This window comes from Giraffa tippelskirchi, chromosome 9 (assembly GCF_054371585.1).
Source record: "Giraffa tippelskirchi isolate mGirTip1 chromosome 9, T2T-mGirTip1v1.2.pri, whole genome shotgun sequence".
NCBI classification, from domain to species: Eukaryota; Metazoa; Chordata; class Mammalia; order Artiodactyla; family Giraffidae; genus Giraffa; species Giraffa tippelskirchi.
Window position 1 is genome coordinate 91,085,133 of NC_137283.1, and position 23,776 is coordinate 91,108,908.

Below are 23,776 nucleotides of genomic sequence, written 5' to 3' on the forward strand. Positions count from 1 at the left end.
AGGCAGACCTAAAAGTCTACAAGTTAGTAAAGTTATGAACTTGTCTACTTTTTCTGCTCCTTATTTCAGCAACACTAAGAGGTTCAATTTTCTTAAAAGATATTTACCAACTGCTAACATTAGACTTTCGGCCAAGCAAAAATAGGCCTGATTACTTCCTTAAAAGAATTATTACACATATCTGAAAATATTACCTTATTTTTTTCTGTTGCCTAAAGAGTATACTACTTGTGTACAAAAATAGCCAGTGTCCTTACTAGCTTTTTAACAATTTCCTTACTGTTCTGTAATCACCACTGGGGCATTTGTGATAGGATTTTAAATTTGCTTGTGAAGCTCAATTCAGTGTCATTATTTTGAGCATCTACTTGTGCCAGAGACACTGGGCTTAGTGTGAAGGATCTAAAATCAAATAAGAGCAAGTTCTGTACTCCCCAACTGCCGCCCACCCTGTTCTCAATACATTAAGTTCTGAATTCATCAGATATTTGATTTTTCCTCATGTGGTACAAGGGGAAACTGTCAAAGGAATAGTGTCAAACCATAACAAATCAAATTGGTAAATGTAAGTGGACATCACTATTATTTTCTTGTCTATTACTGATTTTTAAGGGCGGGTGCCTTCTTTTTATTATATGTTACATTCAGCACTAACTTTAAAGAATAGATTTTAGGCTATTAGGAGTTAGTTCAAATTTGGAACCAACTAGACCTACCTACCTATCCTAATTTAACAGAAACTTGTGGTAAAATAGATTTAAATTCCATTTTGTTAAAAAAAAAAAAAAAAGTCAACCCAATTCTGATAGCCCGGCCAAGCATAGGCTGATTAAAATAAAAATAGTGTTGATGCTTACAGAGTCAATGGATCATTTAAAAATAATGACTGGGGTGTGCTTTGTATATGCGGGTGGGTGAGAATTGAGAATCTTTTGATTCTATCAATTTTCAGCTTTTTAAATAGCTTTTGTGTTTTGCCTACTACATGGAAGAGAGCTGCATGATTTGGATGACAACCTAGTGTTTGCTTTTAATTTTTTTAATTTAAAACTGGTAAAATACAGAGTAGTTATAACTATGGAAAAGAAAAAGCAGCATTTTTATTTACTATAAAATTGGTTTCTTTTGTTTATAGAAACATCTTTCTTTGGAAGTCTGCATGCTTCAGTTTTTCTATGCTTATATTCAAAGGTAAGATAACTGCCATGGATCTCTCCTCACTTTATTTAGCAATGTATAAAAATTAGGAAACAAGAAAGCACCTGAATTTTTTCAGGAAGTTACTTATTTTTTTTCCTTCTAAAACTAAAAGAACTAATACTGGAAACAGAAAAACATTTTTTGTGGATATATTAATAAAGGCAATTGGCCTCTTACTGACCCAGTCATGTGGATCCTACAGATATAGAGACCTAAGTATATTAAAGTACACTGGACATTAAAACACTGAATTGTAAGAAAATCACTTAAATATAAATAAACAAACTACATCCTGTTGTTGAAACTATGCCTGTTGCCACTGATCCATTATTTTGATATAGCTGAGAACACAAGGTCGTCTTAATCTTTTTTTTTTGTTTTTTTTTTAACGGAATGATGATATGACAATATCTTCTTGTTATGGCGTTCCAGTTTTGCATTTAGCTGACATCTGGACAGAATTTCGTTGATTTGAGTTTTGATAAACTTCTTATTCAAGAACCTAAATTTTGATCTTCCCTTATAAGGATGTTTTCAATTTTAATCATCAAACTTGGCATCAGTTTATGATTGATGACTAACATTTAGAAAGTTAGGTTAAACTGGTTGTGATTTAGAATAGGGACTGCCTAAAATCTAAATTTAGGTAGAAGAGTTAGGGTTAAGGTCAAGAAGAAACAAAGAGAATCTTAATTTCTCTAGAGGTGAGAGACTGATATTCAGGATAGATTGACAGCCCTCCCTTAGGTGAGATAGAGACTCATAGGTGAAGGAGAAAGAGCTAATATAAGAGAGAAGTGGAGAGAATAGGGAAGGGAGTAGGTAACTATGATGTCAGTAATTTAACAAATTTATTGAGCTGTATTTTAATTTTGAGAGTCAGTGTGGTTAAAAACTGGTATTTCTATGGCAAAATTTCTACTGTAATAAATTATACTGGGTATTTTAAGTATGGATGCTTGGTTTTCTTTTTACATATAATAAGAGTAGAAAATATAAAGCTTTCAGAAATGTTCTATCACAGTATCACAGTCTATCAAATTTAGGAAATTTTCAGAGAAAGTAGGAAAATATGGTAAAGACTGGGGAAATAATAGGGAAAATTAAAGCTGATATTGGTTTCTCTGTGTATAGAAACTGTGTTCATCTTGCAGAATTCCAGTGCCCAATTTAGTGGATAGCTGGGCATCACTGTTGATACTCCTGAAAGATTCCATACAACTGAGCCTTCCAGCCCCAGGGCAGTTTCTTATACTTGGGTAAGCAGTTTCACTTAAAAAATATGATTTCAAATAAAAGAATAATATCCATTGTCTCTGATTGCTGAATAACATGTTTTGGGTGATGGAGTGATCTCTACCTTCTGGCAGGGAATGGGCTTATGGAGGCAACATTGTGTGTTTCTACATATGCAAAATGTAAACATGCTAATGTAAAACTGTTGCAGCAGTAGTCACTTAGTGATGAGAAAATGTGGGATTAAAAGGGGCAGAGGTGAACAGGATGACTGAAGGGGAACTTAATAGAGGAGAGTCATTTGAGTTCAGAACCGTGAACATAAAAAGTCATTCTCTGCCATGTTGTTTCCTGATCTCTTAATAATTTGTGTATTTGGAAAATTCTAGTTGCCCTTGACTGCAGGCACCATGATGTCCGGACAGGGTCTTTTACTCTCCATTATTCTTGGTTCATAATATGTCCCCAGGAAATATTTGCTCAGTGAATGGAGATGGTAGGAGGGGAAAGCCTTTGTGGAACAGAGAGGAGATACTAGGCAAGGTGCCTTGTCTGCTTTGGCTGTGGTGTAGGCATAGCAGTAGAACGGTGGGTGAATGAGAGGGAGATGGGAGCTGGAATGGGAAAGGAATTTGCATTTGTGTTAAGAAATTTGGTCTTGGGCAGGGGATGGGAGTGATGGCAGGTTTTGAGGAGGGATATGACCAGCAAGTTAGTAGTAGAATAGATCATAGGGGAAAGAAGATAGACTAAGAATCGTTTCTAATGGGAGGTAGCAAGTTTGTGTCCTGTGGATTATGAGATTGAACTAACAGGACAAGAAAAGAAGGAAAGGGGGCCAGCAAAGGAGATAGAAAAGAAAAACATCAGAAAGGTAGAAGAAAAACAGGTATTTTCAGTGTTCTAGAAGCAAAGAGAAGTTAAGAGGGCATGGCTAACCCCTTCAGAGAGATTAGGGAAGGTGATGTATAAAAAGATGTGTATTTATTGATGATCTGAAGAGGATTGGTAATTTAGGAGAAAAGAATTGGATGAGATAATAAGCACAGATGTTAAGGGCAAGGGTTAAAGTGAAAACAGTTAGTGAGAAGTAGTCTTTGATTTTGTTTGATAACGAAAAGAAAGAGAACTGACAAGGTGGCAGAAGGAAATGTGATTTGGAAGTCATCATTAATGGTAAGGAAACCTGAGGATGTTGAGTAGTGGACAGCAAAGACTCTTCCTGAATTCAAATCCCAACTCCTTTACTTCTTTACTGTAAGGCCCTGCACAGGTTATATAACCTTTCCATCTGTAAAATGGAGATGATAATAGTGCCTACCTCATAAAGTTGTTACGAGGATCATTTAGAGTTAGTGTTTGTTAAATTCCTAGAATAGTGCCTGGCTGATAATAACTATTATTTAAGGGGAGAGTGTTCCGTAGGAGATTGTAGAGGGCGGGGACCTCCTTGGGAGCACCAGGTTCCAGAGACAGCTGGAAGGGGATGGAGACCAGGGAATGGCAGGAGCAAGAGTGAGGAAGAAGACTGCATTTCTTCTAAAACTTTGTGACTCAAAGGTTGATCCTTCAACCAGCAGCAGTAGAGTCACCTGGGAGCTTGTTGGAAATGTAGACTCTCAAGCTCCAATGCAGACCACCTGAATCAGAATCTGCAGTTTAACAAGGGTCTCAAGTGATTACATTACATCCTGAAATTTGAAAAGGACTGCTTAAGACGGGAATTCCCGAAAGGGAATAACCTTGTCTCCAACTGTTGGCATTACTTCAGACATTCAACGTGTTATTACACCAAATGGGATGTAAACTCAACCACATGCAAAGAACTTCAACCTTAGTCAACCTCTGTAGCTCTGGTGGTGGTTTTTATGAGTGTAGTTGGGTGGTTCTATATACAGACTTAGCTTCTCTATTGTCCTGAAGGGAACTAGTGATTCTGCTTTGGCAACCAATGGTCTAGAAAATTTTGAAGTAGAGGGAGGGAAAGTGAGAGTTCTTTGGTAAAATGGGCTCGAGATTCTGGTAAATGTAGGAATGTAGTCTTACACCAGGAAGCAGAGAGGAGGCGGAGGAACAAGGATGAGAGCCGGAGGAGAGCTGGTCAGCCTGTAGAAGCTGAGTAACACTGCAAACCCTAGCAATGATCCCTAGACGCTCGTGCTGTTTTCTAAACTAGAAATATGAAGGGGTCTTACAACATTGAAGGTGTAGTGAAAAGAGCAGTGGACTCAGCGCCTGCAATTCCTGGACCAAAGATAAAGATAACTTGTGTGTATGATAATTTTTATTGGTGAGAGATAACTGTAAACCCTGGAAATCAGAACAGTGTTCCCATAAAGATTTCTGATTCTTCTCTTCTGATATCTAGTTCTAACTCTCATCTCTGGGACCCAGGGTACATCAATAAACTTTTCCAAGGCTATTTTCCCATCTGTCACGAGTAATAATAATACCTGCCTTACCTACCTCTAAATTGTTCTAAGGCTCAAAGAAGGAATATATGGACAGCTCTTTGAATCATCACCAAATATCCCGCTAATCTCATTAAAAATTAAAGCCAACTATTAGACTCGTACCTTCTCCTCTGCAAGATTTTTTTGTTTCGTCACCTGTTTTTTCTTCCTTTCTCAGATAATGAAGTGTTCTACCTCATTCTCAATGTGTGTATCTTCTGAGTCTTTAAATTAAAAGTTGGACATTTTCACTTATACTAGAAAACTAGTTCCTTTTTTAAATTGGGTGGGTTAATTTTTCTCCCAACCATTCCACTGATCCTCTAAAAATTCCTAATTATAAAATAGAAATTTATATGATTGTTCTTCAATATCACTTTACATGTTAGTTTGGAAATAATTATGCATAATCTTAATAAAATCAAGTTAAATATTGAGTAGAATTTTAGCAAACAATGGAAATGGATTTATTCCATTCAAGAATTCTTTTCAATCTATTATACACACAAAGAAACAATTTTTATATTACACTTTAAGATTGGTGGGGTTTAGGTTTTTAAATTTTTTGCTAATATAGAAATCACAGAAAACATACAAATTATAAGTTATTACAAAGTGAAGATGTCAACTGTACAATCACAAACCTAAATTAAGAAATGAGACACCATATGTCCCCTCAAGTTCCCTCCTAATTACTGTCCTTTCCCTTCTCCCCAAGATAACCTCCATTCTGACATGTAGTACCACAGATAAACGTGCCTTGTTTTTGAACAACAGTTCTGTTTTATGTCTACTTCTTTCATACAGCATGTGTTTATAAAAATTATCCATGTAATTTCATGTAGTTATAATTTATTCATTTTCATTGCTGTTTAGTATTTCATGGTATGAATATGCCACACTTTATCTCTTCTGTTGCTGGACATTTGGATTCTTTCCCATTTTGGATTTTATAAATAATGCTGTTATGAACATCCTTGTACAGGTCTTTGCATGCATATGTATATGCATTTCACCTGAGTCATAGAATGTCCATATAAACCCATATTCATTAAACATATAAAGTTAAAATTGAGACCATAAAACCACCTGCTGTGAAAAATTACATTACATCATTTTCTTTACACTAATATTTCCTGTTTGTTTTCTTTCTTTGACCATTTCAGAGTTCTGAATGAATTTATCATGAAAAACCCTAGTTTTGAGAATAAAAAAGACCAAAGAGACCTCCAGGTAAGTCATTCTGAATTGAGAGTTGTTGCCAAAACTCTGTTTCTCAGTGCTCTCAAATCCTGAATGGGAAGGTCGGGTAAGGTCATCTGTGAAGTTTCGTGTGTGTGCCTGTGTACACACATAGATATAATGGGTTCTCCTTGTTTCTTCAGGATGTGACTCATAAAATAGTGGATGCAATTGGTGCAATTGCTGGTTCTTCTTTGGAACAGACAACATGGCTGCGGCGAAATCTTGAAGTTAAGCCTTCTCCCAAAATAATGGTAGATGGAACCAATTTGGAATCTGATGTTGAAGGTATTGATCCCCCCTACATTTAAGTTTGTATTTGTAGGCATCTGTCCCTTGGTAGCTCAGCTGTAAAGAATCTGCCTGCAATGCAGGAGACACAGGTTCAATCCCTTGGTCGGGAAGATTCCCTGGAGGAGGAAATGGCAACCCACTCCAGTATTCTTGCCTGAGAATCCCACGGACAGAGAAGCCTGGCTGGCTGCAGTTCATGGGGTCACGAGAGACAGATACAACTTAGCAGCTGAACCACCACCACAACTCATTAAGAAATTATTGCAGTCAGCACTATAATTGCTGTAAAATCCTCCCTTTTTTCATGTTTAACATGTAGTTTTTTTCAGTGGAGAAAAAGCTAACTGTATCTTTACCTGTCTTTTTTCTTATTTAGATATGTTATCACCTGCAATGGAAACCTCAAACATAACTCCTTCTGTATATAGTGTCCATGCATTGACATTACTTTCTGAGGTAAATATTGTCAGATTTTTTCACATGAACTTTCAAGTAAACAGTTAGTAAGTAGTTCTTACAAAGGAAATTTGAAATATTATTTCATAGTTCAAGAAATCAGTATATAAAATAAAGTTTAGACTTTGTGTTCAGATTAGTAGTTTGTTAAATATTAATGAAACAATTTAGATCTTACTCCCCCCACGCACTATTTTTTAACAAGTGTACTGTTTAAAAATGAACAGTGCTTTCGTATCACAGTTTGGTAAGGAAAGGTGGAAGTGGTATAACGATGCTGGTCACTATTAAGTATTTACAGTTTACCAGACATTTTTATGGGCTTCCCTGATAGCTCAGTTGGTAAAGAACCCACCTGCAGTGCAGGAGACCCCGGTTCGATTCCTGGGTCTGGAAGATTCGCTGGAGAAGGGATATGCTACCCACACCAGTATTCTTGGGCTTCCCTTGTGGCTCAGCTCGTAAAGAATCCGCCTGCAATGCAGGAGACCTGAGTTTGATGCCTGGGTTGGGAAGATCCCCTGGAGAAGGGAAAGGCTACCCACTCCAGTATTCTGGCCTGGAGAATTCCATGGACTGTAGTCCACAGGGTCACAAAGAGTCGGACATGACTTTAGCAACTTTAGACATTGCCCCCCCATGCACTATTTTTTACAAGTATACTGTTTAAAATTGAACAGTGCTTTTGTATTCCCTTTGGTAGGGAAGGGTGTAAGTGATATAATGATGCTGGTCACTATTAAGTATTTACAGTTTACCAAACATTTTTATATACATGCTCTTTTTTTATACCCTGTTATACAGACCTGCAGTTCCTTTTTGTTTCCCCTCTATAGATGTGGTTACTGAACCTTACAAAGATTAGAACAGTATGACTAAAGGCAAATAGATAATTGACAGAGTGCATCCCAAGTCATGAGGTTGGATTTTTCCTAAGGCCCCTGGTAACCCAGTCAGGGAAAGAGGTACTGAGTTTCTAGTCTTAAATTTGGTGTTTACTCCCTGTCACATTGGAAGGTTCTTAACCTCTCTTTTTCTCTTCTTCCTAATAATATTTGCCCATATGTATATTATTTAGTTACAATGGAAAAAAATGCAAATAGTGGCATAAGTTATTGATGTAAAAACAGATTAAGGAGACTTGCTTTTAGATTTTTCTAATTTTAAGGTATTCTAGATTTTCTTACAGACTGAAGACTACCTCTAGATGCTGTCAGTTTCAGCTCTCAGATTATACATTCCATTTCATTTATGTTTTTTTTTAGGTTTTGGCTCATCTTTTGGATATGGTTTTCTACAGTGATGAAAAAGAACGAGTCATTCCTTTACTTGTAAATATTATGCATTATGTTGTGCCCTACCTCCGAAATCATAGGTACTACTATTATTTAACTAGATGTGTTAGTTAACTCGTATTCTGTTAAAAATAAGTTGCGTTCCTTTATTCCAAAAATTAAATTATCACAAAATGGCTTTATTTTTACCTTAAATTATAATGATAAAAAATGTTTCTCTTACACAAATGCTTTCTATTTCCCATCATTGCTTTAGGTAAATGTGAACACTTATGAGTAACTTAATATGATGAATAAAGTTATAACATAGAGGTTAACATGGTTTTCCTTCCTCCCAGCGCACATAATGCCCCTAGTTATCGAGCCTGTGTCCAGCTGCTGAGCAGTCTTAGTGGGTATCAGTACACACGGAGAGCTTGGAAAAAAGAAGCCTTTGACCTCTTTATGGATCCCAGTTTCTTTCAGATGGACGCCTCTTGTGTTAACCAGTAAGTCATCCTGCTTCTATTCAACATGATAACACATCTCACAGAATCTGTTGAAATCAACTGCTATCTGCAAAGTAGAACGCTTTTTAAATACTAACAACAAAATATTAATTACATATCATAATCCTGGTTTCTTTCAGTTGGAGAGCAATTATGGACAATCTGATGACACATGATAAGACAACGTTCAGAGATTTAATGAGTGAGTACTATGGATGACAACCTAAGTGTCTTTCCTGTACATGAGCCATTCTTACTTGCTTTGCTCTTGTCTAGAAACTACTGAACTAGCTCTTTGTCAGGTTATAGTGATACTTAGTACCCTACAGGAATATAACGTTAAAACTTGAAGAAGACAACGTAGTAGGATTGATGATAAATTACCGATAAATAATCAGTAAACTATTTGGCCTTGTCACATTTGTCTCCCTAGCACATAGCATAGAACGTGGCACTCAATAATCACTGAAGGAAAGACTGACCGGTAGGAAGGCGGAGAAAAGCAGGCAATAGGGACAAATTATTGCACAAGTCACTCTAAATCCTAGGGCTCTGGGGGATTCCCTGGCCATCCATCCAGTGGGCAGGACTCCAGGCTTCCACTGCAGGGGGTTGGGATTCCATCCTTGGTAGGGGAAATGGACCCATGCTGTGAGCCCGGGCAAAAAAGAAAATACTGGGGCTGTGTTTATCTCCTTTGAATGAAGAAAGAGAGGGGCCAAGAAGTCAGAATCACTTTCCACCCCACTTCTTCTCTATTTTATTAGTTTGTATATTGGTGTTCCTCATAGTATTTCATCTGGATGAAAAAAAAGATTTCTTCATTTTCTTAAAGTTTGAAAATTATCCAACTAATGATCTTAAATAACAGCGAAGTTGGATGAATCCCTAAATTTCATGTCCCTTCTTAACAGGCTGCAGTTTCCCCTCCGGAAAAGGGACAGTGTATTCTCTAATCTCCTCAGGTTTGTTTTAAGGTTGAGATTCATCTTTTTAACATTTATTTATTAAAATAAAGCACCAGGCATTATGCTCACCTCAATCCAATAAATAAAATTATTTCAGGGAGCAAGTAAGAAGTTGTGAAGGAAATAGGGCACTACAGTAGATTTTAAATAACAGCTCAAGAGCTCATACTTGAGGTGAAACTAAAAAAAAAAAAAAGACAGCCATGAGCATGCCTAGGGACAAAGTATTCTAGGAATAAAGGACAAAAATTATAAAGCCCTCAGGATAGGAACGAGCTTGCTGAGTTCACGAAAGAGCAAAGAAGACAGAGTGGCTGCAAAGAGGGAATGGGGGTGAGTACAAGACAAGAGGAGGCAGAGCTCGGTGGGCGAGGCTGGGCCAGGCCAGAAGGTTTAAAGCAATGAGAAGGATGTAGGCAGATGGCATAAAATAATAACTGCTGCCAAGTCACTTCAGTCGTGTCCGACTCTGTGCGACCCCACAGACGGCAGCCCACCAGGCTCCACCGTCCCTGACATTCTCCAGGCAAGAACATTGGAGTGGGTTGCCATTTCCTTCTCCAGTGCATGAAAGGGAAAAGTGAAAGTGAAGTCGCTCAGTCGTGTCCAACTCTTAGCGACCCCATGGACTGCAGCCTACCAGGCTCCTCCGTCCATGGGATTTTCCAGGCAAGAGTACTGGAGTGGGGTGCCATTGCCTTCTCCATAGCCACCGTAGCAGATCACTTTTAAAGATACAGAGTCTGGAAGGCAGTTTGAATGCAAATCAAAATCATATGCACTCATAAAAATGTCTGTAAATTACAGGGTACCCAATCCAGTGCAAAGCATCTGCAAACTAGTCTGAGAGCGTAAGGGCAAATTACTCTCCAGGGTGTAAAAAGGTACTAAACACCTGGAATCCAATTCCTTCCCACTACAATATGCACTAGTGGGTGTCTAGAAGTTAAAACACTCTTAGATTTCACATTTCTGTATACCTCCAAATATTTGCCAACATATCTTATTCACTCGGACATATTTTAGAAACGTGTAAATTCTACTAATTAAACATGATACAAGCAAGTTGAAAGAGCAGCCTCAGGAGCAGAGGGGCAAGAGAAATTGGCTGACAAGGATGTCACACTGAGTCAGGACCGGCTGAAGCTTCTGTTTTGTTTCCACTGCTCTAGTTTGCATATTTAAAAGTGAATTTGCTCAGTGCTTCAAAATAATTATTTTTCTTTATGTATTTTGAAGTACTGAGCAAATTCACTTTTTAAAATAATAAAGGGCTTCATAAAACGGCATTGTTAGTGATTTTACCTTCTGAAACCTACAGTCAGCCCTCAACTTTCTTCTCTCTCCGCATTGCATTTCCTGCCCATTGGTCTCTGACTTGTGTACGTTGGTTCTCTGTGCCAGCCCGTCTGCATCCGAGAAGGGCCCCCCGAGTCCTCCACCCGAAGTGCCCCTCTCACGGATGTCATGGGGTTTCTAGACATTCTTAAAAACGAAAAGCACAAACATCTTTTTTCAAATTGCTAGATGACTATAACAACCTCTCTTACTTGCTTTTTTGTCCCCTCAGCTCGAGTGGCTGTGGCCCAAAGCAGCTCACTTAATCTCTTTGCGAACCGCGATGTGGAGCTAGAGCAGAGAGCCCTGCTTCTGAAGAGACTGGCGTTCGCTATTTTTAGCAGTGAGATCGACCAGTATCAGAAATATCTTCCTGACATACAAGGTAAACAGTGGAAAACTGTTTTCTCTATTTTCCAAGCTGTTGAGTTTTTATTGTTCCTTAGAAAATACTTTCCCTAAGTTGTAAGTTGGGGTGAAATATTTACCAAATGTTGGTAGATAGAGAATGTTGTAGAATTAGAAATTTATTCTATTGAAGCAACAAAAATTAATCGATTGTCATTTGTATGTAAAAGAAATCAAACAGTGAGTTTATAGGACTTGCCTAAACATGGTCTCTATTTTATGATTTGGGTCAAATTTCCTGGGAAGTCATGTTTGAGAATGAGGTGTAAGACTGTTTTGCTGCAGCCAGGCATATTAGTGGGGTTTTTTGTTTGTTTGTTTTGTTTTCTATTGTGAATGAGAGGTTATACATCTTTAAAGGAGGAGACTGAAATAGATATGCAGCCAGGAAATTTTAGCTAGAAGTTAGAGTTTGGGGACAGAGCAGCGGGTTGTATGAAGTTTCTGATCACCTTCATCACATAGGTTTGGTGGCCCTGTGTCCTGGAGGGTATCACTGCAGTCATCACCCTGAGCCACCAGTGGCCCTGTAGCAGGAGTGAACTTGCCCGGGCAGAACTGTTTGCTGAACACAAGTCAGCGTGTGGGCAGCCACTAGCCTTGGCAGGTGGCACAGGGATTGGGTTGAGAATGAGAGTTGTCATCTCTTTACTGAGATTATTCCTCTCTCTCAGAAGATAAAGGACTCCTTCTTTTCTGACTCTGTATACCTAATGTTGAGTGGACAACATACACACTATTTGTCCTGTGATGTTTTTAACATTGCTGATCAAAAGTGTTGTCCATGGACCAGTATCAGTCTGTTATTCCATCCATGATAAGTACAGAAATGTAGAGTAAGCATTTTAAGCCTTTACAGCAATTTGAGAGAATCTGTTGAATCTAGTAATAAAAACATGGCACTGTATTTTATATATCTTTCTTTAATTTGATTTTTCTAGTAATTCATTTTTACTTTATGAACGTATCTGCACCAGATTATAAATTTTTTACAAAGTTGACTTGTCATCATTGGTTCAGAAATTACTGAACTAGATTATATAGAAAAGTTTATATGGATATAAATATAGAATCATGGAAATGATTCCAATTATTTAGATATTGAAAATATACTGTTTTTTGTTTTTATTTTCCCAGAGAGATTGGTGGAGAGTCTCCGTCTGCCCCAGGTGCCAACGCTTCACTCTCAAGTGTTCCTGTTTTTCAGAGTGTTACTTTTGAGAATGTCTCCGCAACATCTTACCTCGCTGTGGCCTACCATGATCACAGAACTTGTGAGTTAATTTTAATTCAGTTAGGTAGTAAATCTAAATTTTTGTAAAACAATGTGACAAGTATCAGCATGCTTACTGGATAAAAACTAACCTTGGAAGAAAATTGAACTCTAGTTAAGCCTGTTACTGAAAATTTTTACAGCTGAAAATAGTAAAACAAGTCAGATTATGTCTCCATACGGTTTAAACTTTGAAATATGCAACATTCAGGGTTATTAGCTTCTTGTGAATCATTACTTCATCCGATCTGGTTTAGTTCACACCAAAGTTTTAACTGTGTCATGGCCGCCAGGCCTGGTTCCTCCTATAGTAGGACCTCCAGGGTGATTAGAGGTGGGTTAGCTGGATTTAGATGGCCTGAAGGCATGTATCACTCTGAAGTGCAGCACTTACCCAGGTAAGCTGCTTCAGAGACACTGATAAGATTTTGCAGAGTCCCAAACAATAAAACCTTCCTAAGTCCCAGGATACTAGCCCATTCTCCTCCCAGACCAAACCATCACCTCATCTGAATGACTTGGGGAGCTGGGAGAAAAATAGAGATGAGTAAGTAAAGAGAAAACAATCTCTTAACTCCGAAAACCCAGCCTTATACTTTCCTCACAAAGAAATTAAGTGTAACGTTTGTCTTTTTATAGTAACTGTAACTCTGTTCCATAATCACCAAATAAGAGCATGCTTTCATCCCACCTCTGCCAAATGAGTAGCAGGGCTCTGTGCTAAACATCCAGTTTTATTTTAGAAACTAAGTATAATTTAATGATCCTAAAGTTGTATCCTAAAATCTGTGTTTGGATTGCTGAAAATATAGCCTAAAGATAACTTAAAGGAAGGATTAGATAAACATTTGACACTTATTCCATGGTCTTCAGGTACAGGTATTTTTACTGATGGAGCAGGAACTCACTGCTGATGAAGATATTTCACGGTAATATGTAATTCATTTCAGTATAGTCTTGTCAGTGTTTCGTATCCTGAATCATCCAGAGTGTTACTTTACAACTAGGATGGAATAGACACTATTTCATCTGAATAGTTTATGTCTTTAGTCCTCTGTTATCCAATTTATCGCTTTGGGCTATAGTACAGTTTCATGTATACCTTAGGTTTTTTAGACTGAATTAAACTATCCAAATTTGTGGCCGTGGGCCTCTAGACATAAATACAGTTTCAGGCAATACTGTTTCTACAATACTGTCACTGCAGTAATGTAGCAACATTGCTATGTGAACAACGTAGGTTTTAGTAGGTCAGATCTTTTCCCTGAAACATGCAGCAAAACCTATTATGGCAGGTAGCCTATAAGGTATTCAAATGTCCATATCTTCCAGAAGGATCTCAGTTTAATGGACAAGAATTTTATCCTTTTTAGTGAAGCAGTTTATTAATATATGCCTAAATATAATTTATTTTTATTTAGGAATGTTTGTACAAATCAGTTTATAAATTGAAAAGTTCCTTTAACACTATGTGTCTTGAATTTGTTTACTACTCTTTGGTGCTAGATTTCCAAGTGTCCCCTGTACTAATAACTGCGTTTATTATTAGGGGAATTTTCCCTATCTTTACAGAAGGGCACTGAGGAGTAGGGAGGCCTGTTGGTTTTACAGCTTATATTTTTATCCTTCTTGAGTATAGTTATTCTCTACTATTTTTATATTCTTAATATTTAAAAGAACATAAATGAATTTTTGATTTGAGAAACAGTATAATTTAGTCATGACCTTGCTTAGCAATTACTGGTACGTTTATCAGACTGATTATGAAAAATATTAGCTGGCATTTTGAGATTTTCCAGGAATTACTTGTCAGTAAGAGGGTACAACTGCTGACAGCACTGTCCCCTGCCTACAGCACTTCAGGCCCCTCTGTGGCTGGTCTGGAGACAACCTACACAGGAGGTAATGGCTTTTCTACTTCATACAACAGCCAGCGGTGGTTAAACCTCTATCTCTCTGCTTGCAAATTTTTGGATTTGGCTCTGGCATTGCCCTCCGAAAATCTTCCTCAATTTCAGATGTAAGTAAAGAAGGATATTAAATAGATATTTTGGAAATGCATTTGCTTTGGTCAGTGACATCTAAGATAGAACTTTTTGTGTAAGTCAAAGTATTGATAATTTTTATTAAAATGTAACTTTTTGGCAGGAGGATGGTGGAGCAACACTGTTATTGGGAGGTATTGGAAATGGTTGTCATGGATCTATTAAGACCGAGACACCATTCAGTCAACAGATTGAGTAGCCAGCAGATGTAAGGCAGTGGGACACCTGACTCACCAGCTTCAGGTCCAGTGTAGGAGGTGGTGGTGGTGGTAGTGTAGTAGCTTAGTCATCTCCAACTCTTTTGTGACCCCCTGAACTGTAGCCCGCCAGGCTTCTCTGTCCATGGGATTTTCTAGATGAGAATACTGGAATGGGTTGCCATTTCCTATTCCAGGGGATCTTCCCAACCCAGGGATTGAACCTGTGTTTCCTGCACTGGCAGGCAGCTTCTTTACCACCTTTTCTTTCAGATGATAGTGAATTGAACTAGAGATGGCAGAGGGAAAGAGGGAGAAATTAATATAACTAAATTCTCATGAAATGCCTTGTTCATAAGTGCTCAAAATATTTAATTATGGTTTTTCATATTTGAGCTTCCCCGGTGGCTCAGCCAGTAAAGAAACTGCCTGCAATGCAGGAGACCCAGGTTCGATCCCTGGTTCAGGAAGACGCCCTGGAAAAGGGAATGGCTACCCACTCCAGTATCCTTGCCTGGAGAATTCCATGGACAGAGGATCCTGGCAGGCTACAGTCCGTGGGGTCGCAAAGAGTCGGACACAACTGAGCAGCTATCACTTTCCCTTTTTTTCATATTTAAGTTGTTAAAGTAATATGCAAGCGATGTAAGATCATTTCATTAATATGTGGCTAAGATAATTGGAGAATTTATCCACATGATTAATTATACATTTATAAATTGCGTTGTATTATTCTATCCAATATATTCAAGAATATTGGATATTAATAGGATGCAATGGAATATTAATAGGATAAAGAGTAAGATACCAGAACCTTTTTTCTCTAAAAATTGCTGTTGCACAAGCTTACATTTCATTAAATGTAATGGTAAGAAGTAGAAATTTTTTTTACATCAATTCCCATTCCTTTTTTTTTTCCCCATTTGAAACCATATATATCCACTTCTTAATGAATTTCAGTGGTTGGGTGTCTGTTAAAATGATATTACTCCTGAAGAAATTTAGAAAAGGATACTAACCAGAATTGTAGGAAACTGTCCCAAATTAACTAGGGAGCTTATGTTCACAGAGGTAATAAAAGTATAGTCTTCATGCACCTTTCCTTTTCAGCTTCCATGGTGAGAACCATAATGAGTTTATCTTCTTGTTACGATATAGAAAAGGGATCAAAAATGTAATATCAACTACAGTTTTGTTTTTTTTTTAACCACTGTGTCTTTTTATTTTTTTAAGAAACTCTATAAGGTGGTAAAAGATAACATGGAGAATTTAATAATTTTGAAAGAGTAATATCTTTCTAAGCATGATTTTTTCAAATGTTTAAAAAGATGCTCAGGCTTACTCATAAGAGAAATTCAAATTAAGGTTATTAGTAACTATCAGAATGGTAAAGATCTAAAAGTGTATTTCCTTTTACCCTTAAGTAGAAACATTCTTACTAGTGTTGGGAGTATACACTGATATTGTCTAATTTTTCTCCAAAGAGGTTTATATTTATCAAAATTCAGAATACATATTTTCCTTAGGCCAATAATTCTACTATATCCTATGATTTATCTAACCACTGTCCTCTCAGACATGCACAAAAATCAGCAATTCATAAGCGTATCCATTATGGCAGTATTTGTAATAGCAAAAAATTGGACAATCTAGTAAACTGGTTATGTTAGTACCTTCCAACACTGGAGGAATATGTAGCTTATAAAGAGGATGGCGTTTTATATGATCTTTCTCCAAGATATGTAATTATGTGTTGAAAGAGGTGGGGTTTGCTTGTGTGAATACATGCTTTTTTATGCATAAACTCTGGATGGATATAAACTGGCAGTATTGGTGGAACCTGTGGTGAGGGGAGATTACCCTTCTTTGGTACACCCTTTTATACTGTTTGAATTTTTTTCATAGATACTAATTTTACTTATTAAAGATGAAATTTTAAACACAAGTAAAAATACAATGGAAGTGTACTCAGAAGTCCTACTTAGATCTTTCTTAAATCCTTTCAGTCCTTTGCCCACCTTACTATGTAGTTAGGAAACATCTGGCCAAGTATGTGACTTTTACCTAGTAACGAAACATGTTACTTGGTTGTGCTCATGAAAAAAACGGTGTTGAGTACTTTCTGGTTTTCTTGTGTTCATTACAAATGTTCATTTACTCACTTCAACTCTAAGGGGTAGTTGACAGTGTCTTTACTTACGATGAAGGCTCAGGTTAAGGAGCAAGCTCAAGGTGACAGGGTTGCAGGCGGCGCAGCTGGAACATGAATCCGTGTAAGTGGTGGAGTCATGATGTGTCTGCTGTATTTAAGTGGCCTTGCCTTAGAGGCACAGTGTGCAGCCTGCTGATGCTGATACCATGCTTCTATACCTAGGTACCGATGGGCCTTCATTCCAGAAGCCTCAGATGATTCTGGTTTGGAAGTCAGAAGGCAGGGCATCCATCAACGAGAATTTAAACCTTACGTAGTACGACTAGCAAAACTTCTTCGGAAAAGGGCAAAGGTATTGCATTCTTTTCAGTTTGTTTTTGTTAAGTATAAGAAGGTAACGTTTGTAAGATGCAGCGTATCTTATGTACAGACTTCCAGTATGCATCAGGCTAATAAATTACAGATCTTTACCCAAGAAAATAGTGAGTTTCTTACTCTCATCAGTAGGCCTTTGTTACAAATCTTTTGTCTTTTCTTTGCCTTCAGAACATTTCAGAACTAAATTGTACAGTTTGGGGACAATCTGGGTTGTTATTTTGAGTACTAGTTTGTAATGCGTGCTTTGAGTGCTCAGAAATTTTCCAGTCTTCTGGGGTCCCCTATTCAGGCACCAGCTCTTAAACTGCATTCCACAGACTATAGACATGGAATGGGGGACAGTGATTTCAAAGGAGGTTATAGTCAAAGGACATGCAGAACTTGATTTAAAATCGAGTTGTTCTTTAGGGACTAATAAGTAACAGAACAGAGATGAAGGTGAAAGTTGAATCCAGTGTTTAGGAGCACACTTGGGTACTTTCATTTTGATATTGCAGGGTCTGAAAAAATAATCATGACAACAAACCCAGAAGCTATGTGGTTATAGGTACATTGTCATCCCTGCATCTCATAGTAATGAGTTTTTATAGAACTCCTCCCACAAAATAAAAAAAATGTTTTATTGGACAGCATTTTCTCATCCAAAACACCTTAAAACAAGGTCTTCATGGCCAAGTCCACTTTTCACTGGAGCAAAGGCTATGAGTTCTAATCTTTCCTTCCACAGGACAAGGAGGAGGACTTTAAGACAGTGATTTTGGAGGGATTGGAGATGGCCAGTCATCAGGTGAGGGTGGCTTTTTGATGCTTGTGATATGGCAGCAAAAGTTGCCACATCTGGACCAAATCTTGAGAGACAAACCCAGGTCTGGATTTCGGCAGTACAAGAGAGGTAAAACAGGAAGGAAGTCTTTCCAGTGTAGACTGTAGAAGTGAAAGGAGAAGTCGTTCACATGGAAACATGTTTGACTTTTTAAATTTTATTACTGAGGAAGTGATTTAGTTCTGATTAAGAACAGAAACACTAAAACAAGTGCACTCTTCTTGGTCAAGAGCTTTTTAGTAAAAAAGTCCTTCTACTAAAAGTACCTCTTGACAGGAATATAATAAAAAGGTTGGACCCTAGTTCCTTACATTTGGGAATCAGCTGTGTAGACGGTTCAAGCATATTACTTGTTTCCCTTCAGACTCAGTTCATCTCTGCAGACCCTTAAATGGCTATTGAATCACACTTGGACTTAGGGCACTAAAAGTGGTGTAGTTGCCAGTCCTAGGACTGTCATTAAAGCCAGCATTACTAGGTGAGAGGAAAGGAAAGTGATTTTGTACTAAGAAATAAACTGATAGCTGTTTCTTTTTTTTTTTAATTTGGCCATAAGAACAAAATGATCTTTTCTTATTTGTTCCTAGAGACTTCTGAGAAAGGAAAATAGATTCAAACAGGATTTTATTTTAAAATAGCAAACTCTGTAAGCACACAAGAAAATAAGCTGGATTTTGCATCTGCTTCTCCACTAGGAAGTTAGTGATATTAAAATACTAAGTAAACAATGCAAGTTTCTCGGCAACATCTTAGAAGGCAAACCCCATTTGTTAACAAATATGGCAGACTGTAATTCTGCTTCCTAAGTCCCACTTGATATTTTTTTTCTATCTAGTTGTTTTCATTATCTTTACTCAGTATGTTTTCCTATCTGTGATTCTGCCCCAGTTCAAGACATCTTCAGATCTCTCAGAACATTCTCTAGATAGACTAATGTCTACAACTGTATTTGTATAATTTAGTTGGCTTCTCAAATTAGCTGCTTAAGTATGTGAATTACTGTTTGTACTTGGTGGACAGTCTTCACATACATTCTCATTTGACTTCTCTGCTGCCCCATTTTATAGGTTGTATCTTGCCCACAGTAAGGACATGGCAGAGCAGGATGCTAACCCTGGAGTAACTGCCTCCAGGTCCAGCTCTCCTTCCCATGTGGTTTACAGCCTAGGAGCACAGAGCACGGTCTCTCCTCAGAGGGCCTTTCCTCTCCTTTTGTGGTAGTAATTATTCACCGGACTCGGCTACTGTCTTGTGGCAGGTTTAAGCCTTCTGGCCACAATGTAATTGATTGATGTACTAACAGTGACATGTATGAGACCTTCTGTCCCTTCTTCTGCGGCCATTTGATGACCTAGTCCTCAGATACATTAGTGGGAGTCCAGAAATCTGGGAGCTTTTTGAGTATATGCAAAGCACAAGATGAACTTTAGTATTTGTCCATATCCAAAACCAGTTCCCCTAATAACTAAGCTTGTGCATTCTAGATGGCAAATGTTCCTACAGTGTATAATTAATAATTGGCACCAGAAGGCCTCAGTCAGAAGCAGGTGTTTTAGCAAGTCTGGAATGGAGACTTCATGTCATCATTTGTATTCATTTCTTAACTCTAAGTTTTCTCACAGACTAAGGCCTTCTGTTGGTAACAGTTGCCTCTCTGTTTTCTGCAGAAAAATCCGGAGGAGGACAACTCAGGGAGAGCGCTGGGCTGGGAGCCGGGGCACTTGCTCCTCACCGTCTGCACGGTGCGCAGCCTCGAGCAGCTCCTGCCCTTCTTCAACGTGCTCAGCCAAGTCTTCAACAGCAAAGTCACCAGCCGATGCGCAGGACACTCAGGGAGCCCCATCCTCTACTCCACCACCTTCCCCAACAAGGACATGAAGCTGGAAAACCACAAACCGTTTTCCAGCAAAGCTAGGCAAAAAATAGAAGAGATGGTAGAAAAAGATTTTCTGGAAGGGGTGGTAAAAACTTGAGCACCATAAGTGGTTCCATTTAGTTTAAATGTAATTATTGAAAACAAACATTTGCTCCCAAGTTGTATAGTTTCTTTTTTTTTTGTATGTAACAAAACATGTTTCAGGTTGTATTTAATTTAAATATTTGTACATAAGAACAAATGTCTGACTGTGGCCTGAATCAAGTTTAATTAACTGTGGGCTCATATTGATTATGGTGCCTAAGAGAGATCTATATATACGTAGTCCACTACAGTCCATTGTTTTATTGTCCTGAGTTGTCTTAAATCTGCCAAATATACACTGCACATTTTTTCTATTCGTTTCAGGCTTTGTTTAATTTAGATGGGTTGGAGACTCTTTCTTTGACTTACTAACCACATTCTAGTATAAGAATGGTATCACTTCTCTGTCAGAGGCTTGGTAATGTCTTACAGCCAGTTTCTCCCACTTACCTTCACTAAGAGGAGTAAAGAAAACTGAGGTCTGGCCCATGCATCCTTGTAAGTAAATGTAGCACAGGCATCTCCACCTCAGTACAGAGTAGAGGTCCACAGCCTCCACAGTCACCCCTCTGAGTTCCCGGTGATGTTAACTGAAGAGGTAAGTATATAAGAACTCCTTTGAAGACTCTGCTATGAAACAAACTGGTTGTATTTGTATTAAGTCCCACCCTGCTCAATTGTATCACCAGTGGAGACTACCAGGACTGCAAAATGACATCGTCGGGAGGTAACATCGATGGAAAAGACATCACAGGAGTTGGTAATAAATAAGCTTTAATTTTCTAGCAGCCTTCATGAATTTTTCCTTGCATATATTATAAAATTAATGACTGAATCATATACTTGAGCTCCAGTATTTTACATTAGTGTGATTAATATTACAGGTAAATTTAGTTTTATTAAAAAAAAGTGAAACTTAACAAATATAAGGCTTACCTATTTCTAAAGAATGATTCTGGTAGTGTTTAAGAAAAACAATCAGACCTAGAAACAATCCAGTAAGGTACACTGTAAACATTATTATAAATGTGTCTGAACCTGTCACAACAGTGGCAGTAATATTATTCTGTAAGAGCTTTTTAAAAAAATCTGGTTTCTAAAGAATATAAAAATTGTCCTCAGAAACCTCGTTGAGGTCTTTCTCCAATTCCTCCAGCCAGCTGAAATACTGCCAAGCTCACTTCATATGCAAGGCTGTCTGTGTTTTCCTGCAAGTTACAAAAAAAGATATTAGATGAAAAAGACACAGCAGCTACCAGGGTACTTGCAACTCCAGGGGAGGGAGCTTTCCGATTTTGTTTCACTAACAATTCAAATGAGAACTTTTTTTCATCTTTTAGTAACAAGTTACAAGACCCTTAGATAAGTGGAAAACAAGTCACATTCTTCTAAATCAGGTAAGATCCTAACTAACTTTATTTTATAATCTGATTTGCTTGTCATGTTAAAACTCTGAATAAATTCAGTAAGAAAAGAAGTATCAATACATCTCTGGTCAGTCAATAGTGTGAAGAGTTACTGACTCTTTAGGCAGTAAGTTGTTAATGTCAGGAAAGCCACAATTGACCAAAAGAGGAAGTAACTGTTGAGGCCCCAGTTATCCTTTCCTCATGCACCAGGGATATTTATTTAGTGCATTCTGTAATGGCCTGAATTTCTGCAAAAAAGCTATCAGCTACTATATAAATTGAAAAGATCTCTTATTGAGGCTCTGGTCATCCTCCTGTAACTTTGCCTCAGCTGAAAAAACACTTTTAAGTCTCTGACCCTATCAAGAAAAGAGACGCACAGAGCAAGGCTGTCATTTAAAGGAACGATTTTGAAAACCAAATTGAAAGTCTAGACACAAGGACAAATTTCACGCAGCACGGGTGACAGTACCAGTCAGTTTAGAAATGAACTTCAACGTAAGTCATTTTCATGAAGCAATAGTATGTTTTTAAATAAAGGAAAAAAGTATATTCCACTTCAGGATGCATAAACTTAATCACTATGTGTCAAACTAAGTATGTCTTGGTAAACTAAGTAGTATTCTTACAGCAGTTACAAATACGACCCTTTTAGGAAATATAGAATACATTACAGGAAAAATATCTGGGGGAGTTTTATTCAACTATGTAATTACTACTGAAGAAAAAAGGCTCCATAAATCTCAGACATTAGAGATTCCAATACATTAAAATAGTTTTCTCTCCTGCTACCACCCTCCTCCACCTCCTTTAGATTCTCCCTGTACATTCTTTCAGTAGCACTGTCTCAGCTTACCTGCGAGTCTGCTTCTGCATAGACTCGGACTATGTCTTCTGTACCAGAGGGCCGGACAAAAGCACGAGAAAGCCTGTACTTCTTCACCAGGTCATCGATGGCCTCCTGGAGTCCCGGAGGTTTAACAACTTGTCTTTCAGCATCTGTGGTGCTAATGACTTGCCTGTCTGCAACCTAGGCACAAGCATTTCATGTTTTTTTCTATATCACACTCCCTTTCAGAAGCTTAACCCATTCAACACAATTCCCACCAAGAGATTATGGCTATTATTTCATGTCAGCAGGAACAGACCTACATTTCAGCTGATTGTACCATGAAGTACAGTACTGAGATGATAGATTACCACAGACTGTCTTATAGTTACTACTAAAATAATGGCCAGTACTGTATGGCTTAGTCATTGATAAAATAATCTTAGGTATTTTTTAAAAAGGGGGATCATAAAATCTCCTTTAAAAAAAAAAAAACTGAACAATCAGCAGCCATTTCTGTGAACTATGGATTCAATATCTGTCTTTCAAAAATGTCTGTTGGTAAATGTGTAATCTGGTATATATCTATATAGAAAACAATCAGCAATTTATCTAAAATGCCTTTAAAAATTGTGTCCCTTTCAGCCCAGATTCTACTTCTCAGCATCTAGCCTCTGGAAGTACCTTGTGAACCAAGAATAATGCAGAGGAAGGAAACATCTACACTTGAACCAACAAGCTATCCAGGGCTTGCTTCAAAATAATATTGGGGATGTGGAGGACACTAGTTGAAGCTGGGCATAAAGGGGGTTATTCTGTTCTCTCCTCACATCTTTAAAATTAAAAAAAAAAATAAAATCTTTTAAAGTGATTCATACTTATAATAAAGTTGGAAACCAAATACTTCTATATAACAGAATGGTTAAGAGGGATTCTGTAGTTTTTAAAGATGTGAGAAAATTCAATCTTTTCTATATAATACATATGTGCAGAATGAAATTATTTTAGTTAATTTTTAGAAGGGGAGTAATCTGGCTCTCACCTTAACTTTGAGCTGTCTGTTTGGAAGGTCTGTATAGAGAGCATTCCACTGCTGCACAGTCAAGCCCTTCAGAGCCAAGATCGCCTCAATCACCAGCATGTCAGAAATAGCATCACCAATTGTCTGTAAAATGCGAGAACACAAGCACAGCGCTGATACGAATGTTTTCTGTCTAAGAAAACCATGTCCTGGCTGCCTCCTCCCCACATGCTGCATGACTGACTGGGGTGGGTAAATGTGAACTACACCGAGGGACAGCCATCTCTGGAAGGCAACAATAAAAGGACTAT

The 23,776-nt window shown here is 37.8% G+C and overlaps 2 protein-coding genes and 1 long non-coding RNA gene across 27 annotated transcripts in view; 2 read left to right on the top strand and 1 right to left on the bottom strand.

Moving 5' to 3' along the window:
• DOP1A (DOP1 leucine zipper like protein A) overlaps positions 1-20,520 on the top strand; it is a 119,646-nt gene extending 99,126 nt beyond the window's left edge. For 7 of the 17 annotated variants that reach the window (XM_081530435.1, XM_081530434.1, XM_081530444.1 and 4 more), the window contains 15 exons: positions 1,136-1,191; positions 2,355-2,459; positions 6,056-6,122; positions 6,275-6,419; positions 6,802-6,881; positions 8,147-8,256; positions 8,515-8,664; positions 8,805-8,866; positions 11,203-11,355; positions 12,516-12,652; positions 13,525-13,580; positions 14,507-14,671; positions 17,268-17,397; positions 18,151-18,210; positions 19,914-20,520. In XM_081530435.1, coding sequence (XP_081386561.1) covers positions 1,136-1,191; positions 2,355-2,459; positions 6,056-6,122; positions 6,275-6,419; positions 6,802-6,881; positions 8,147-8,256; positions 8,515-8,664; positions 8,805-8,866; positions 11,203-11,355; positions 12,516-12,652; positions 13,525-13,580; positions 14,507-14,671; positions 17,268-17,397; positions 18,151-18,210; positions 19,914-20,219 — 1,782 coding nt within the window. In that variant the 3' untranslated portion in view covers positions 20,220-20,520. The remainder of the gene's footprint in view (positions 1-1,135; positions 1,192-2,354; positions 2,460-6,055; positions 6,123-6,274; positions 6,420-6,801; positions 6,882-8,146; positions 8,257-8,514; positions 8,665-8,804; positions 8,867-11,202; positions 11,356-12,515; positions 12,653-13,524; positions 13,581-14,506; positions 14,672-17,267; positions 17,398-18,150; positions 18,211-19,913) is intronic. The other 10 variants (XM_081530439.1, XM_081530446.1, XM_081530438.1 and 7 more) reach the window with 3 other exon arrangements.
• Positions 20,521-20,963: 443 nt separating this feature from the next.
• PGM3 (phosphoglucomutase 3) overlaps positions 20,964-23,776 on the bottom strand; it is a 28,448-nt gene continuing 25,635 nt past the window's right edge. For all 9 annotated transcript variants that reach the window (XM_081530453.1, XM_081530452.1, XM_081530451.1 and 6 more), the window contains 3 exons: positions 23,487-23,609; positions 22,472-22,645; positions 20,964-21,414 (listed from right to left, as the gene is read on the bottom strand). In XM_081530453.1, the coding sequence (XP_081386579.1) occupies positions 21,325-21,414; positions 22,472-22,645; positions 23,487-23,609 (387 nt within the window). In that variant the 3' untranslated portion in view covers positions 20,964-21,324. The remainder of the gene's footprint in view (positions 21,415-22,471; positions 22,646-23,486; positions 23,610-23,776) is intronic.
• LOC145521666 (uncharacterized) lies at positions 21,520-23,302 on the top strand. Its single transcript, XR_014065570.1, has 2 exons — positions 21,520-21,603; positions 23,090-23,302. It is a non-coding gene; the product is annotated as an uncharacterized LOC145521666 (long non-coding RNA).